This window comes from Odontesthes bonariensis, chromosome 4 (genome assembly GCF_027942865.1).
Source record: "Odontesthes bonariensis isolate fOdoBon6 chromosome 4, fOdoBon6.hap1, whole genome shotgun sequence".
NCBI lineage: Eukaryota > Metazoa > Chordata > Actinopteri > Atheriniformes > Atherinopsidae > Odontesthes > Odontesthes bonariensis.
The window spans coordinates 32159700-32173877 of record NC_134509.1 but is presented as its reverse complement, the minus strand read 5'-3'; the positions used below and the strand labels follow the sequence as shown (position 1 = coordinate 32173877).

The window sequence follows — 14178 nt, the reverse complement described above, 5'->3', positions numbered from 1 at the left end:
CACTCTCAACCTACTATGCTGTAAAACAAAGAGTATGACATACTGTTACTACTCTAAGATGTGGGGCCCTACTGTGAAATACAGCACATGACGTACCACTGTTTAGTGTTGTTGTGTTAAACAAAACAAGTGAGACATGGAACTGTTACTCTCGACTGTGGAATGATGAATTATTGTATTATTGCGATCCCCTTAGCCATATTAACATGACTGTTTTCTTTTTAAACACATACACAAACAATTTTGGGTAACATGTAAGTATCAATGCTATCAACCGACAATTTTCTTTGGCTTCACATACAAAACCAAATCAGTTGGTTAAGTTCAGGTTAAAGTTAGTAGTTAAAATACCTGGTTAATGTTAGAACTTGGAATACTTGGTTATGGTTTGGGGAAAAAAAAAATAAAATGGTTGGCTTGATGTAAATTATCAGTCCAGTAGCCGGAAGATCAGCAGGCATGTACAGGTAGAGGTTTTGGATATGAGTTTAAAAACATTAAATGTACAGAACATACAATTTTTAAAGACTGCTGGTTTCCAAAATAACATGCCAATGTGTCTTTGCAAATACTTTAACAAAAAAAAAAATTAAAAAAATTAAAAAATAAACATTTTGGGTTGTATGTTCAGCAAATAGTAATGTTTTCTTCCAAGGTATGTGACTAATTGCTGCTATGTAAAGAAGTACATGTCAAATGTTCTTTTGGTGTGTTACCAAGGCAGCCTCCAAAACAGCACGCAGTAAAGCGACTAATCCTTTCTATCCCTCACGAGGAAGTTTTGATTCCTAACCAAGTAGCTTCTGTTCCTAAACCTAAACAGGAAACTGTTCTGCCTAACCATAACCAGGTAGTTATGATGGCTAAACCAAAGAAAACAGTGAATGAAACAGGAAGTGAAACTGAAAGAATAGGAAGAATGAACTGATAAAGATTTAAAAACTATCTTAATCATTTAACTTGAGTCAATGCTTTTTTAGTCTTCACTTTTTATCCAGGCTGCTTACTTGCTTGAAAGTGAAAACTTCATAATAATGTTTGTTTTTAGTGTGTAATATACAGTAAGCCTCGAAAAATGCTAATTTGACAGTGCCAACAAATTACCTATGTGGCCATTAGAGCTAAGAAGTGATGTGTTTCCTGCCACCTGTAGTGGATCTAATTTCTCGAATTACTCCTCAGGGCTGCATTTAACAGCATGAACAAACAACCTTTAAGGCCATAAGGGGTTGGAAGACTTGTTGGTCCCAAAACATGCATGTTAGATGAATTAGTTTAAAACTGACTAGGCATGAGTCTGCGTTTTTGTCTGTGTTGATTGTCTGCGTTGGCTGTGATGGTCCAGAGAGTTCTCCGCTGCAAGTTCTTCACTACCAGTGAGCCTTTACTGGATAAAGATGGTATATCCAAATTTCTAATCTGTCTCTTTTAAGTTTCTCCCAAGACCCACTTTGGACACATTTACACAGACTAAACATTACAGTTTTACTCCTGAGTATATCCTGAAGAGTTTCTTCATAACTCATTCACATCCTGATTTATAGAGCATTTATTTCCCAAAAACTTAGCAAAAAGTATAACTTTGACTGTATGTCAACATGATGTAACTACAATGTTCAACATGGCTTTATCCAACATTCAGATTTCTGTAATATTGTATAATTGTGGAAATGTTTTGTTGTTGAAGGTTTTTGCTTGTTTATCTATAATCACGATGGCAGTCCCTCATACTCCAGTTACCATGTCGTCCCAAACCCCGAGTTAGGAGCCTACGCTCTAGTTTCTCACTTGGCCTAATTGTGAACTCTTTTTTACTCAGAGGCAAACTTGAAACAGCTTCAACAGTTTAAAAAAAAGATCAAGTGAGGCATTTTACCATTTTTTACAAGATAATTGATCCTTTTTGCCCTCTGCCAAGCATAATTTGAGAAGTTGTGGGATGCCGTTTGAAGACAGCAACATAATCAAAACGGGACTGAAGGCTTCCGTTGCCATTGAAATGCAGGTGACCAGTAATTACTCAAGCTTATGGTCATAATAGAGCATATTTGCATGATGGTAATGGCTATATACTATACTTGCTACTCCACACTGGCCACTTGCTTCCAGTCACATCCCAGACTGCTTATGACTGTGTCCTGTTGCATAACCCTGTTAGTGAAACACTTCAGCATCTGCAGCAGAGCTAACACAGCACTGGACACACCGCTGCAGCTTTCAAAGGCAATTTCAAGATTTACACTGGAGGCTTTTGCCAACTTGTCCACACACAGAACATCCGAGAAATTAAGACTTACACAGTAGAATTGAGGAGATTGTGTATTAGATCAGATTCAGAGCAACCCCACCACAATGTACAACCCTCACTACAATTAATGGTCTAATTTGATTTGAATCTAAAAAGGCCGATTTCTTTCTTCAAAATATATATGAAATGTTTAGATTTCTTGAGTTTGAGAACATCAGTCGCTAAAACCCCACATCATCTTGTGTTTTTCATGTAAATGCAGTTGCTTGACCCCTGAAAAATGTAGAAAAAGAAGCTTAGATTGCCTGTTGGCGAGCACATTGAAGACACATACATACGCAAACAGCAGTATAAAAAATAAACAAACACAGTGGATTTGATGTAGTGGCTGACAAGAGAGCAATCTTATTTACATGCATGTTAATATGTTTAACATGTATGTGTGTGTGTGTGCCATATACACACACTTGTGTGTGATGTCCCTCCCATGGAGCCGAGCAAAGTGTGTGTCAGTCCCAGGTGGTGTGTGAGCGCACGTAAACAGACTCTTTGATTGAGAGGCCGTGATGCCCATTTGACAGGCGGCCTTGTGCTGCCAACAGAGTGCTGCATCGCCATAGTTACTGTGTCATGTGGCCATCAATACCAGGCAATGCCATGAAAGAGGACAAGAAGAGCTGCTCCAAGTAGAAGGTGGAATGGCATCATTAGGTAATTATAAGAGGGGTTCCGGTTTAAATATCAGTTCTATAAAAGTCATTTTTTTTAAAAGGTTTATCCTACAATATGTACTATTATTTCAGAAGAAATATCCGCTTGGCCTTAAGAAAATTACCATGAACTCTGAACACTGTGTTGTGTGCTGGAGGCATGCAGTGTGGGCAAATAAGGTGCAGCACCTCAGACATCCACAGGCATTCTCCTTTATTGTCTTCTTCATTGTTTTGACAGTAAGTGATGCCCCTCACGTGTAGATTTTACATGCACTTCATTCATATAATAGCTGAAATTGAGTAATAGTGTCCATTTTTCCGTATTTTTCTATACCTTGAGTGTTCATTCAGTTTGACTTACAAAAGTAAGAATAGCCCATGGAATTTTAGCGGTAAAGTGCAGTCTCCTGCTTGCAGGTCTTGTGTTTCTGATCATCTTCTATCTCTTACCCTGAGGATTTTTGCCAATCTCTTTCTTCCTAAAATGAACAAGGAACCTGATGTGAAAAAGCCAGTTATTGACTTTATACTTTAATTGTTTCTCTTCTGTTGACAAGATATATACGCTGAAAAACTAAACCAACTTGGAACGGCCAATACCTGTCGTACTCAAATGACCAACTATACAACAAAACATGCAGGTACCATGATATTATATGTAAGTGCTGCACTAATTAGCACAGGTACGGTACAAAAGAAGTCTATTGTTTTTTTTAACAGTCAGGCAAGATGAAGCTGGAATGCTTCTTGTATGCGTTTCATTTTTTTTGTATCTGAAAATAAATGGATTGGCATAACCACACGTGTGTAGCAAGCCACAAGCACATTAAAAAAACATGCAAATGGTGTTTAACCATTTGCATCTACTGTCTGCTACAAAAGAAATATTTAGGTCTCATGTTTTTTTTCAAGATAACTCATCTTTTTACACTGTGCATAATTATGACTGTGGCTGCTTTGAGTGACAGCCAAATATAGAACAGAAGTGCATTATGTCTCTGCACTCCAGCTTAGATTTGCCTCTTGTTCTTCACTTCTAGCAGCCACACCCAAGGTGTCAACAGCTAAATGCTCAGTAAGGTTTCTAAAAACGCAGTTTGCAGAGTCTGATGTCATGGTGGCGTCATCCATCTCTCACTGATATTCTATGACTGCTGGCATGTAATTTAAGCATATTTACAAGGCCTTTTGTAATGTAGTAATGAGGACATTATGGTCATTTCACCTATTTCTGTGGAATGAAATACACAATAATCTAAAACATTATGTCTAAAGTTGATGTGTTGGAAGCAGAAAACATCTGCAAGAGTAAGGATTTTAGCGACTTTGTATGTGTATGGTGGCAGCATATAAGATAACAACTAACCTGGTCATATGTGCACAAATAAACACTCACTGAACATGATAACGATCATTATCATTTTTGCCTTTTTTTTCAATTTGTTTTTTCAAATATGGTTGAGAGAGAAAGTTTTTAAATTTTAACTTGCCTGACTTTTAAAAGTACCAGGTATCTTCTTTAACATTTTAAAAAGGGAAAAATACACAAAATGTAGTTTCAATACACAATTATGAGAGCTGAAACCAAATAAAATCGAATTAATTGTTGATCTTGCATGAAGAGAAATAAGCATACATACACAAAAACTTCATAACAAAGACAATGACAACCAGTCCTGCTTGAAAAAGAATCATTCAAGGTTCTCAGAGGTTCAAAGTGTTCAGATGTCTTTACTAAAAAAATGATTTTGAGTTGCCTACTGGTATGAACACGTATATATGGTACACTCCGAAGCTCACACCTCATTCCCAGAAACATATCTCTTGTTATCCACACCTCCCCCACTCTCATACCTGCTGTGATGGAGATTAATAGCAGCATTTAAAGCCTGCTGAGCTCCACCTGTCAAGGCTGCAGCCCCCAGGGCAGCTCCTGTCGGTGCCCAAGAATGAGAGACTGTCCTGAGGCAAGATCCATCATGAATGTCCGCCACAGACTGGATCTCTAGTGCCAACCTCCACAGCTGGACCACCGACATGGGGACATCCGTCCAGAATGACAGGCGCGATAGGTGAATCCAGCTGGAGCAGACTCGATAGCTGCTGTATGGAGGGACCTGGGGTCCGAGGGAACAAGTAATGGCTGTATATCGGGAGGACCAGACAGGACTGTATTTACTTTTCACTGGATATTTAAAGTTTAATCCTGTAGGTGCGTGGGATTTTGGCAGAAGAGGATAGACATAAGTGTTACATCCAGGTTTGAATATGTAGCTTAATTTTGATGCCACCTTTGTATGTATCCCCCCCTACTTTAATATCATCTGCCATTAAAGCGATTAACATACACACATATATATATATTTATATAATTTATGCTGCCAGCATCTAGTTCGAGGTGTGTGATTGCAAATTCACAATAACGTGGTAAAATCAATTAAATCTATATAATTACTAGGCTCTAAAGTCTTATGATATCAAGTGATGACAAAAGAGAAATATGCAATAAGTTTGGTGTTTGAAAGCGATGGTTTCTATCCTCCAAGAATAAGGCAGTGTTTGAATTTTAGAATAAATAGCCATTACTGTCTTATGACAGATGCAAAAATTGGTAAGTCACAAATATTCTCCAAAAGAATCTGTTGTTTTATTGGGAAGAATTTGAAGTTTGAGAATTTGAAGCCTTGACTTGTCAGTCACTTCTATTACAGTATCATCAACAGGCCGCCCACAGAGTGCTGCTGGATGCTGACTGTTTGCAAGCCTCATTGTAGAGGAAGAACAATGGCTCTTATTTCCTTACCCAGCACTCCTATGCCAGACATCATAAATAATGTGTTATGTGTTTTAGCGTTTTTTGTTTATCAAGGGACTGCGGCTTTGACTTTTGCTCTCCTTAACATTAGTTCAATAATTGTAGGCGATCACAGTTTACTAACTTGCATTATTTCTGAGTCTAAAACTAGTCACTGTAATTAATGTTTGCCTTTCTTGTGACCTAAACCAAAATACAGACCATAACCGCGGGGACTTTGAAAGGTTTATTTCTAGCTCTGCTTAATATCAACGCAGGTGCATAACAGTGAAATCCCTGCTTGGTCAATTACTGGCCTCATTTTGTAGTCAAATGTTTTAGTGTTGTGTGAACTAAAAAGTATGAAAAATATTCTGGGTTCATATTTCAGCATCTAAGCCACCCCAAACTTAGATACTTACATAAAACTTCTAGAATTTTGACATAGAATAAACACTTGGGAATATAAACCATAATCAAACTCATTACTAGATGGGGAAACTGGGAAACTACCAGTACAGGGTACCTTTGGACTTTATCACACATCACAGAATGAATCATTTGATTAAAAATGTTTTTGTAACAACACCTCATCGAATTGACTAATTGTCATTATTACCTATACTGAGTGTCTGACTGGTGCTTGATATCAGAGATCATGTGATCCCCCCCCCCCCAATCAGATTACTTTGGTAATCAGATTGCATGTCATTTGTTCTCCCCAGCCACTGAACCACTTATTGGAGCTTTAGATAAAAAAAAAAGTAATCAGCCTTTTTATTTTGTAGCAGCAGATTATTTTTGTAATCTGATTCCATGTAATTAGATACTCCCTATCCTAACATATCACTAACTGCAGCTTTAGATAAAGCGGCAGCGTACTGAGGCTGTGTCGACGATCAGCACAGCAAAACTACTGGAGCCGTTGGTTATTAGGATGATTAACATCAGAGATTTAATGTACTCTAATTCGGAGACCGTCTGCTTCACAGACACTCTTACATTTGTACACAAGCTGGAGCATTAACGCTTAAACATGATCAAATCTACTGTGAAGAACTCAAAGCTCAACTTGGGTTCCACTGTTACTTGTGACCTTTTCTGCATTGTAATGCTAACAGGTCACTGTGATTACAAAACTGAAACAGTCCCAAAACCAGTACCTAAAATCACATACACCATGCCCCAAGGACTAAAACAAAAAAAAAAATCACAGTCAAGCTGTGACGTATTATCTCAAAAGCCGGGTTAAGATAGGTTAGATAGAACGTGGGCCTGTGTGTTAAAGATAGCACAGGATGCCTGAGGGTGTGTGACAGCAAACCAGAGCTGCCTGTTCTTTCTGTCTCTTTTTCTTTTTTCCCTTCTTTTTCTCTTTCTTAACACCTCCCAATTTTCCCCTTATCCCTCTCGTTTTTCCTCTCTGCACCACACAGCTATAAAGCAACTGTAGCTCCAAAGGCGAGGCATACAGAGCAAGCTGGATCGCTCTCGAATTCCTCTGTGCTCTTAACCATTTCAAATCTTTGATGCCAAGGACACTGACCAAGCTTAGATTGTGAAAAGTAAAGCCACTTAGCAAGGAAAACGAGCAACGTCACGTGGAGTGAGTTGGTGTGGCTGCGTTCACGTCAGTAAATGACACTTGACATCATTTTTCTAACTCCTGACAAGATTTGATGTTTTATGTCTCCAAGTAGTTCAAATACATATTTATCCTTAAAACGATTACATAATTAAGATAATCACTGTTTTTTTTTTTACACCTGCACAGAATCAGGCATTTTTTTTGACAATTAAGCAGCCAACACTGTAAAACATCTTGCTTTCCATCTCGGTACCATCAATGAGAGTATGCTGGAAATCTATATTCACTTTTCATGAGCAAAACTAAAGAAAAACAATGTCGGTGGGTGAGCCTGACACCCAGCAGTTGTCTCTGTTTCACTGCTTTTCTAAACAGTTCGTACACAGCTAGCATTAGCACCTTGGAGCCTAAAGTGGTAGCCTTGTGGATGATTTGGTGGAACTTCATTTTGGCTCTGCTGGTGCAATAAAGCTACAGGAAAAAAAGAAGCTTTCCAGAAGAGGCTGTGCCCTGAATAAGGCAGCATTAGCAGTTATTTATTTCTGTTTGCTTCGGGTCTGCTACATTGTTGGCCGCATTTCTTGTATTGGTAGTTGCTGCAAATGACAGAACACTGAATTTAGCTCACATCAAGAGCTTGAGTAGCTTAAAAAATAAAAAAAATATATAAAAACAACAACGACAATAACAATGATAGCAATAAACAAGTACTGCACAAAACTGAGCCATAAGGTTATAGCTGTGCTACTGTTAGAGAACATGAAAGCCTTTTTGTGACTCCAGTCCCAGACTGAGCACACATAGGTAGGAAAAGACGACTTTGCTATGAAATAGTATATGCATGGATGGACTGATTTGAATGATAAGAAGTAAATGTGGGTATGATGGGTAAGTAACACTATGAGAAAAAAGGCACAAATTATTTACTCATCCATTAACTAATGCAAGATATATCAAGAATTTTTGATGCTCATTACTTACAAATGTTGTAGTGATTTTCACCTTATGTGATTAGTTCAAACCTAATATATCAACAGTTTGGGAGTGTTCATTTCAAAGATAAACTGATGTGTGGATTTCAGCTACATAAAAAACTACATTATCTCAGCCTCTCCTACAGTGAATCAACAGAACACCTGTTCTTATATGTTTTGGTTCTGTATCTTGTGTTCTGATTTCGCTAATATTGTAGTTTGTCCTGCCTCTTGATATTTTTGTAGAGCCTGGCCCTTTGTATTTTCTGTGAATCTTACTTCCTGTTCTCGTTTTACACCCAAATTTGTTTAGCTAATTACCACCTCCTTCCTTTTGTTGGTCATTTGCTCCTTCAGTGTAAATACTCCTTGGTTTTCTTTGTTCGTCACCAGTTCCTGGTGATTTCTCTCTCCAGTCAGTCAGTCAGTCAGTCATGTGTCTCCTCCGGAATTTTGTTTTACTTGTTATTCCTTGATAATTAGTTCCTTGTTTTTCCTGCCTTGGCAGCACCTTTTGTTAGTTTGATCAATAAAATCACTGTTTTCTTAATCTGCCTGTCTTCTGCTTGTAAGTCCTGCATTTGAGTGCTTTCACTCCTTCTGCTCCAGTCAAGGATCATAACTAAATGAAGCTGTTTGTAATGAAATTGGGCTTTCAGATGTAAAAATGTATATTATGAGCATATGAATACAGCAAATGAACATTTGCCTAATTTTGCAAATCACTTCATGTTTGAATGATCTCTGTAGTAACATTCCTTTATTGATTCCTCATCTTACAAAGTGATACTTTGTTAATTGTGAACACTAAACTGAATGATTCTTCTTTCATTAATTCATGCATTAATCACAATGGAGCCGTCCAACTGAAACAATATTTAGGTTATTTACTCAAATCCTTAAATATGACCCAAAGCAGCGCTAAAGTATCGCTTCTACAAAGGGCAGAAGGAAAATATGACTCGAATGAGACTGAAATCAGAGTGATTATCATTCTTGTGTGTTTCGTTTATGAAGCCACAAAATCTTCATAAGGAGGTAGCAGAGAAGGTTAAATGGCATGGTAGCATGATCATGCATTCATGATGTGTATAAGACCAACAAATGACAACGTTTTTTTCACCTCAAAGTTTCATTCAGTAAAAAAAAAAAAAACAAGACTTTACTAAAACACTTTGGTCATTTCCTGGTTTAGTTAAGGCAATGCTCTTTGATTAGTAGTAGAAAAAGATCAAGGTTTGGTGTAAAATACATTCTTTTTACGAGACCCCAGTTACCTTCTCGGATGCCATTTTTAGAATTCCCATTCAGATGCTTGTAAGCATAGGTCGTTTTGACCTGCATGAACAAACGCCCCACGGGGACATATTTGAGCAGAGTACAATCTCTGCCTGTTAGTATCAGAAAGTCACTCATCTGAACCTTAAAACACTCAGATTCAGAAACAGTTTAACTTTCTATGAATTAGATACAAGAAATAACTAGAAGGAACAGTTAGTTTGACAGTGGAACTGGTAAAAGTGTAAAACCCTGGGGAGATGACAGAAATACTGCATCAGCAAGATGTGAAGACTCAGCAAAGATGGCCATCGTCCATCAACTACCTTAAATACCATATGATGTGCATAGTAGTATGAATTATCTGGGAGATATCAGGAAATATGCATGCCGTTTCATTGCATTTATTTGATTAAATGATTATAGAGACAGCTATCTGCATTGCTGATGTAGAATAGATGAAGAAAACTACGTGAAGACAGACTTAACTATCTTTGCTACTATAGCTCATTATAATTAGCCGTATAGTTGCTCTGATATAGTGAGGATGAATAACAAGGTCTGGGACAGGATTTGACTGCACGGCTTGACCGATGCGATAATATGAGGTCACAATCAGGGAGAAACACATCACATCATCCACACAATAACTGGATATGCATGAGAGTGCGCTCTCTCTCTCACACACACACACACACACACACACACATAGCAAATGACTAATGGGTCTTTGCTGCTTATGACATGCATTAAATTGCAGAGGGTTCTTTAAGATAGAAGCAAAGCAGACTTTTGAGATATTTACAATCAAAGTCATGATACTATAGTCAGAGGCTTCCATATGACACGAACATCGCTACATAATGCCGTTCCATAATAAACCCACATAAAAAGTCAAGACAGAAGCTAATCATGTGGCCATTTTAAACAAACAGAAAGACAACCAGGTGAATCATGAAAAAAAAAAATTCTACCAATGGAGTGATTTGATGCCATCAGCACCAAGCTTTGTGTTGTGATTTTGGTGAGGCCTGGTATTGTCTGATGATAGATGAAACAAGGTTTGTGTGTGAATGTGTCAAAGTTGCAGTTTACATTTACATTTTAAGAGACATTTTACAGTTCTCTTATTGTACAAATAAAGTCACACTGCAACTCACATATCCATTCATTTCGCTTTCTGTCTGTCAGCCAAACAAATAGCATCGGATCCCACCGGATTCCCACCTTATCTGCTGTCTGGGTGAACACCTCAGACAACTTTGCCGTGTTCTTTGAGTCCTTCCAAAGCATTTTGTTTTGCAGCAAACTGACTTGGTGACTGGTATGTAAAACTGTCTAGGTGGGTGGCAACTGTCAAATGACAGAATACAGGTTTATAGCAGAACATTGCATTTTAACACAATGAACAGTGTGACTCTCTTTATCTGTCAGTAGTTTTAATGTTATGGCTGATCAAAGTAAGACCATTCTGCACTCTGGCCCTGACAGACCAAGATTAAACTCTTAGCCCTGAACGCAACTGTTTGGTGGACATTTCTCTTAGAAAGCGGATGTATTTATTTCTCCACATTTGAACACACAAAAAGTGTGGTGTCAGAGGTTGTTGCAGATTGATAGATGGATAGATAGAGAAAACAGAAAAGTGTGTGTTAGAAAGTGTGAATGTTTCTATGTGTGATGGATCCAGAGTACATACAGCATAGTGTGGGCATGTGAGTGTATGTGTGGGCATGTGAGTACAAATGCAGGACTGTGTGAATGTGTGTGTGTGTGTGGGCATTCAGGGATCGATCTGCTCATGTGCCTGAGCGGGGAGTTGCTGGTGCATCTGTCCATAGATGTATGACTACCTCTGTGTCTCCAGCTCACCTTCCAGGCAGCAGGTCCTCCAGAGGCCTGAGTGCGTCATCACCTCCTCGTTCTTCTTGCTGGTCTCATTCTCGTTGGTGCTCTTGATCTTGCAGACGCCACGTGAATACAGCCAGTAGTCTGTCCCTACGGCAATGGTCATGAGGCTGAAGGCGGCGAAGGCCCCCACCGTGGTCAGCAGCATCTGAACTCCGCGATCAAACACGCCCATGTTGCCGCATTCCACGAAAGGGGGGCCCCCTTTCCTCTTTATGTACAGGAAGTAAATATTTGTAAGTTTGCGTCGCCACGCCAGCTCGGACACCGGGGGATGGGCAACGTCGGGTGGACGACGGTAGCGGGGGGCTGCTGGGGGGACGGGGGAGTTAGGGGAGCTCGGGGGAAATCGTATGGTTGGTTTTTGGGGGGTGCAGCCAACAGGTGAAAAATAAGATAAGGGAGTAAATTTGAGGGGGATTTTTGGCGTTTGGCCCAACAGATGGGCCAAACACACTTTGGAGATGACAACAAAACCCTGAGCTGAAAGCTTTCAAGACTCTAGTCCTCTAATGGCAGTAATATGCCCTGCTCTGGAAAGAAATAATCATTGACCTAAAAACACAGGCTTCAAGCAGATCCCACAAGAGACCTGGTCTGGGATCTGGGCCTACTTTGTGGAGTTTGAAGGCCTCTAAACGTCAAACTCTGAAAGTCGCCGAGATAATGAGAAGATGGATGATTTTGTTCAGCGTCTATTTGGCGGTTTCAGCCCTGATCTTTGGCTTTCTGAACTGACTAAAATAGCCGTTACATGTAATACAATCCTCACAGCTTCAGCGGTGATGTATGGAATAATGTGCATGTACCATTTGATCTATCCCACATGGATTGTCACATACAACCTACACAGGTTCACACACTCGCTTACAGACTGAAACTTTCATCCGCACACACCTGTACATGGATGAGCAGCCGCATGCATGCAGTGTGAATTAATTCATACTGAAAAGAGATGAAAAAACAGGGGGATGGGGGTGGAGTATGGTTCAGACTAACACAGTTGGCGGCCTGATTTCTTTAAAACAGCCCCAAAAAGAAAGAAAAGCAGAGATCTCAAATGAAGGATGACACATATACGTGATGATCTGACTACCTTGATGTAACCAAGAGGATCAGTAAAATGTGGATGCCCATCGCTTACATTTCTGAAGAATCAAGCTATAACAAACATGTATTTTGTGTAAAGAGGGTGATGGGAGACAGGCAAGACAGACAGGTAGGGCCCAGTTCAGAGAATTAGTACTAAATGTACTGAAAGAAATTAGATAACTGATTCAAACCAGAAGGACCAAACATTACCACTAAATCAAGGACAGAAGACCAAATAATGCCAAACATTAGCCGGTACCATGACTGCCATAAAACCCAGCCATTCCTTAAGAGATGATGGAAAGTAAACCAACCAGGGATGACAAGCTTCCAAATAAAAAGCTTGAAAGAGAATAAAAAAAGCTGTGAAAATCAAACAACAGCCCGCTTAGTTTCCCTTTTTCCTAAAATTCTGATCCCCAGTTTCCATATGTGGTCCCTAGACCTTTCTCCGGCAACAGTGGAAATCTGCTATTAGGGGATTGGAGCAGCGGTAGCGACGGCACACCGCGGAGAGAGGGGCGCATCCAGGCGAAGAGGCCGAGCATCACCGGTCATGCAGCCGGTCGCAAGAGTGAGGGGGATACGATGAGAAGGAAGCTTCCCGGAGCGCTAGAGCCTCTTCCTCCTGGATCCAAATGATCCTAGACGGTTATATCACGGCCAACATGAGAACAACGAGCGCACACAGACACACGGCCACTTACTGTCATCACATAAAAAGGATCGGACATAATCAAAAAGCTGAAATTTTGACAAAGCCGGCATTAATGATAGTCGTGTGCGCAAAAAAAGAGAGATTTCAAGCGGAGCAACACATCAATCCTTGTTTCCTCGTTTTTCTTCTTCGCAGAGCTGAGATAGAAGTGGAGAGAGGAGAGGAGGAGGAGGAGGGGGTGGATGATGGTTAGAAGCAGGGGATGAAAAAATCGACACAACCAGAGCGAGGAAGAGGGAGAGAGAGCGAGGGAGATGTTCCGTGCGCAGCAGCACTTTACGCAAAAACAAGCGCACAGAAAAAAAGTCACTTGCAAGTCAACACAGAATCTTGGTGGGTCTTTTTTTAAAAATAACTAATAAGTAAATGTCACGTTTCTCACCTACTTGCTTGACATGTACTTTTCTGTAGTCATTCCTTTGCAGTGTACTGAAGGCAAAGCAAAGACCAGAAGAAAAGATTAATTATGATACTATTTGTTCATTGTTGTACATGTGAGATCATGTGAGACCATGATGACTCAGTTTCATGAGGCAGTGGATATACAAACCAAGTGCAAACAACACTCCCCACTGTATCTGACATCTGCTGCAACATATGACCTCTGCATAGAAGGCAGGTGTTATCAGAGGCATGTTATTATTTTTTAGCAGGCTGTGGTGTATTTGAATTTCCTGGTTGGGGAGAGACAGTTGATGAAAGGGGTGAGCAGTGAGTGTAAAACACCTGAATGAGCGGTTAGAGGCTTGGATGGCTTCAACTAAAATAGATGTATTAGGCTGTAGAAGTCACTCATCCGTGCTCTATATGTTTGGCTCAGTCATATGTTTCATATCCCCTCGCCTTGCAGAAAAGACATTGATTC

At 39.7% G+C, this 14178-nt stretch overlaps 1 protein-coding gene across 1 annotated transcript in view; it reads right to left on the bottom strand.

Annotated features, from left to right (window-relative positions):
- cacng2b (calcium channel, voltage-dependent, gamma subunit 2b) overlaps positions 1–11761 on the bottom strand; it is a 69463-nt gene extending 57702 nt beyond the window's left edge. The window contains exon 1 of the mRNA XM_075463973.1: positions 11468–11761. Coding sequence (XP_075320088.1) covers positions 11468–11678 — 211 coding nt within the window. The 5' untranslated portion in view covers positions 11679–11761. The remainder of the gene's footprint in view (positions 1–11467) is intronic.
- Positions 11762–14178: the final 2417 nt, after the last annotated feature.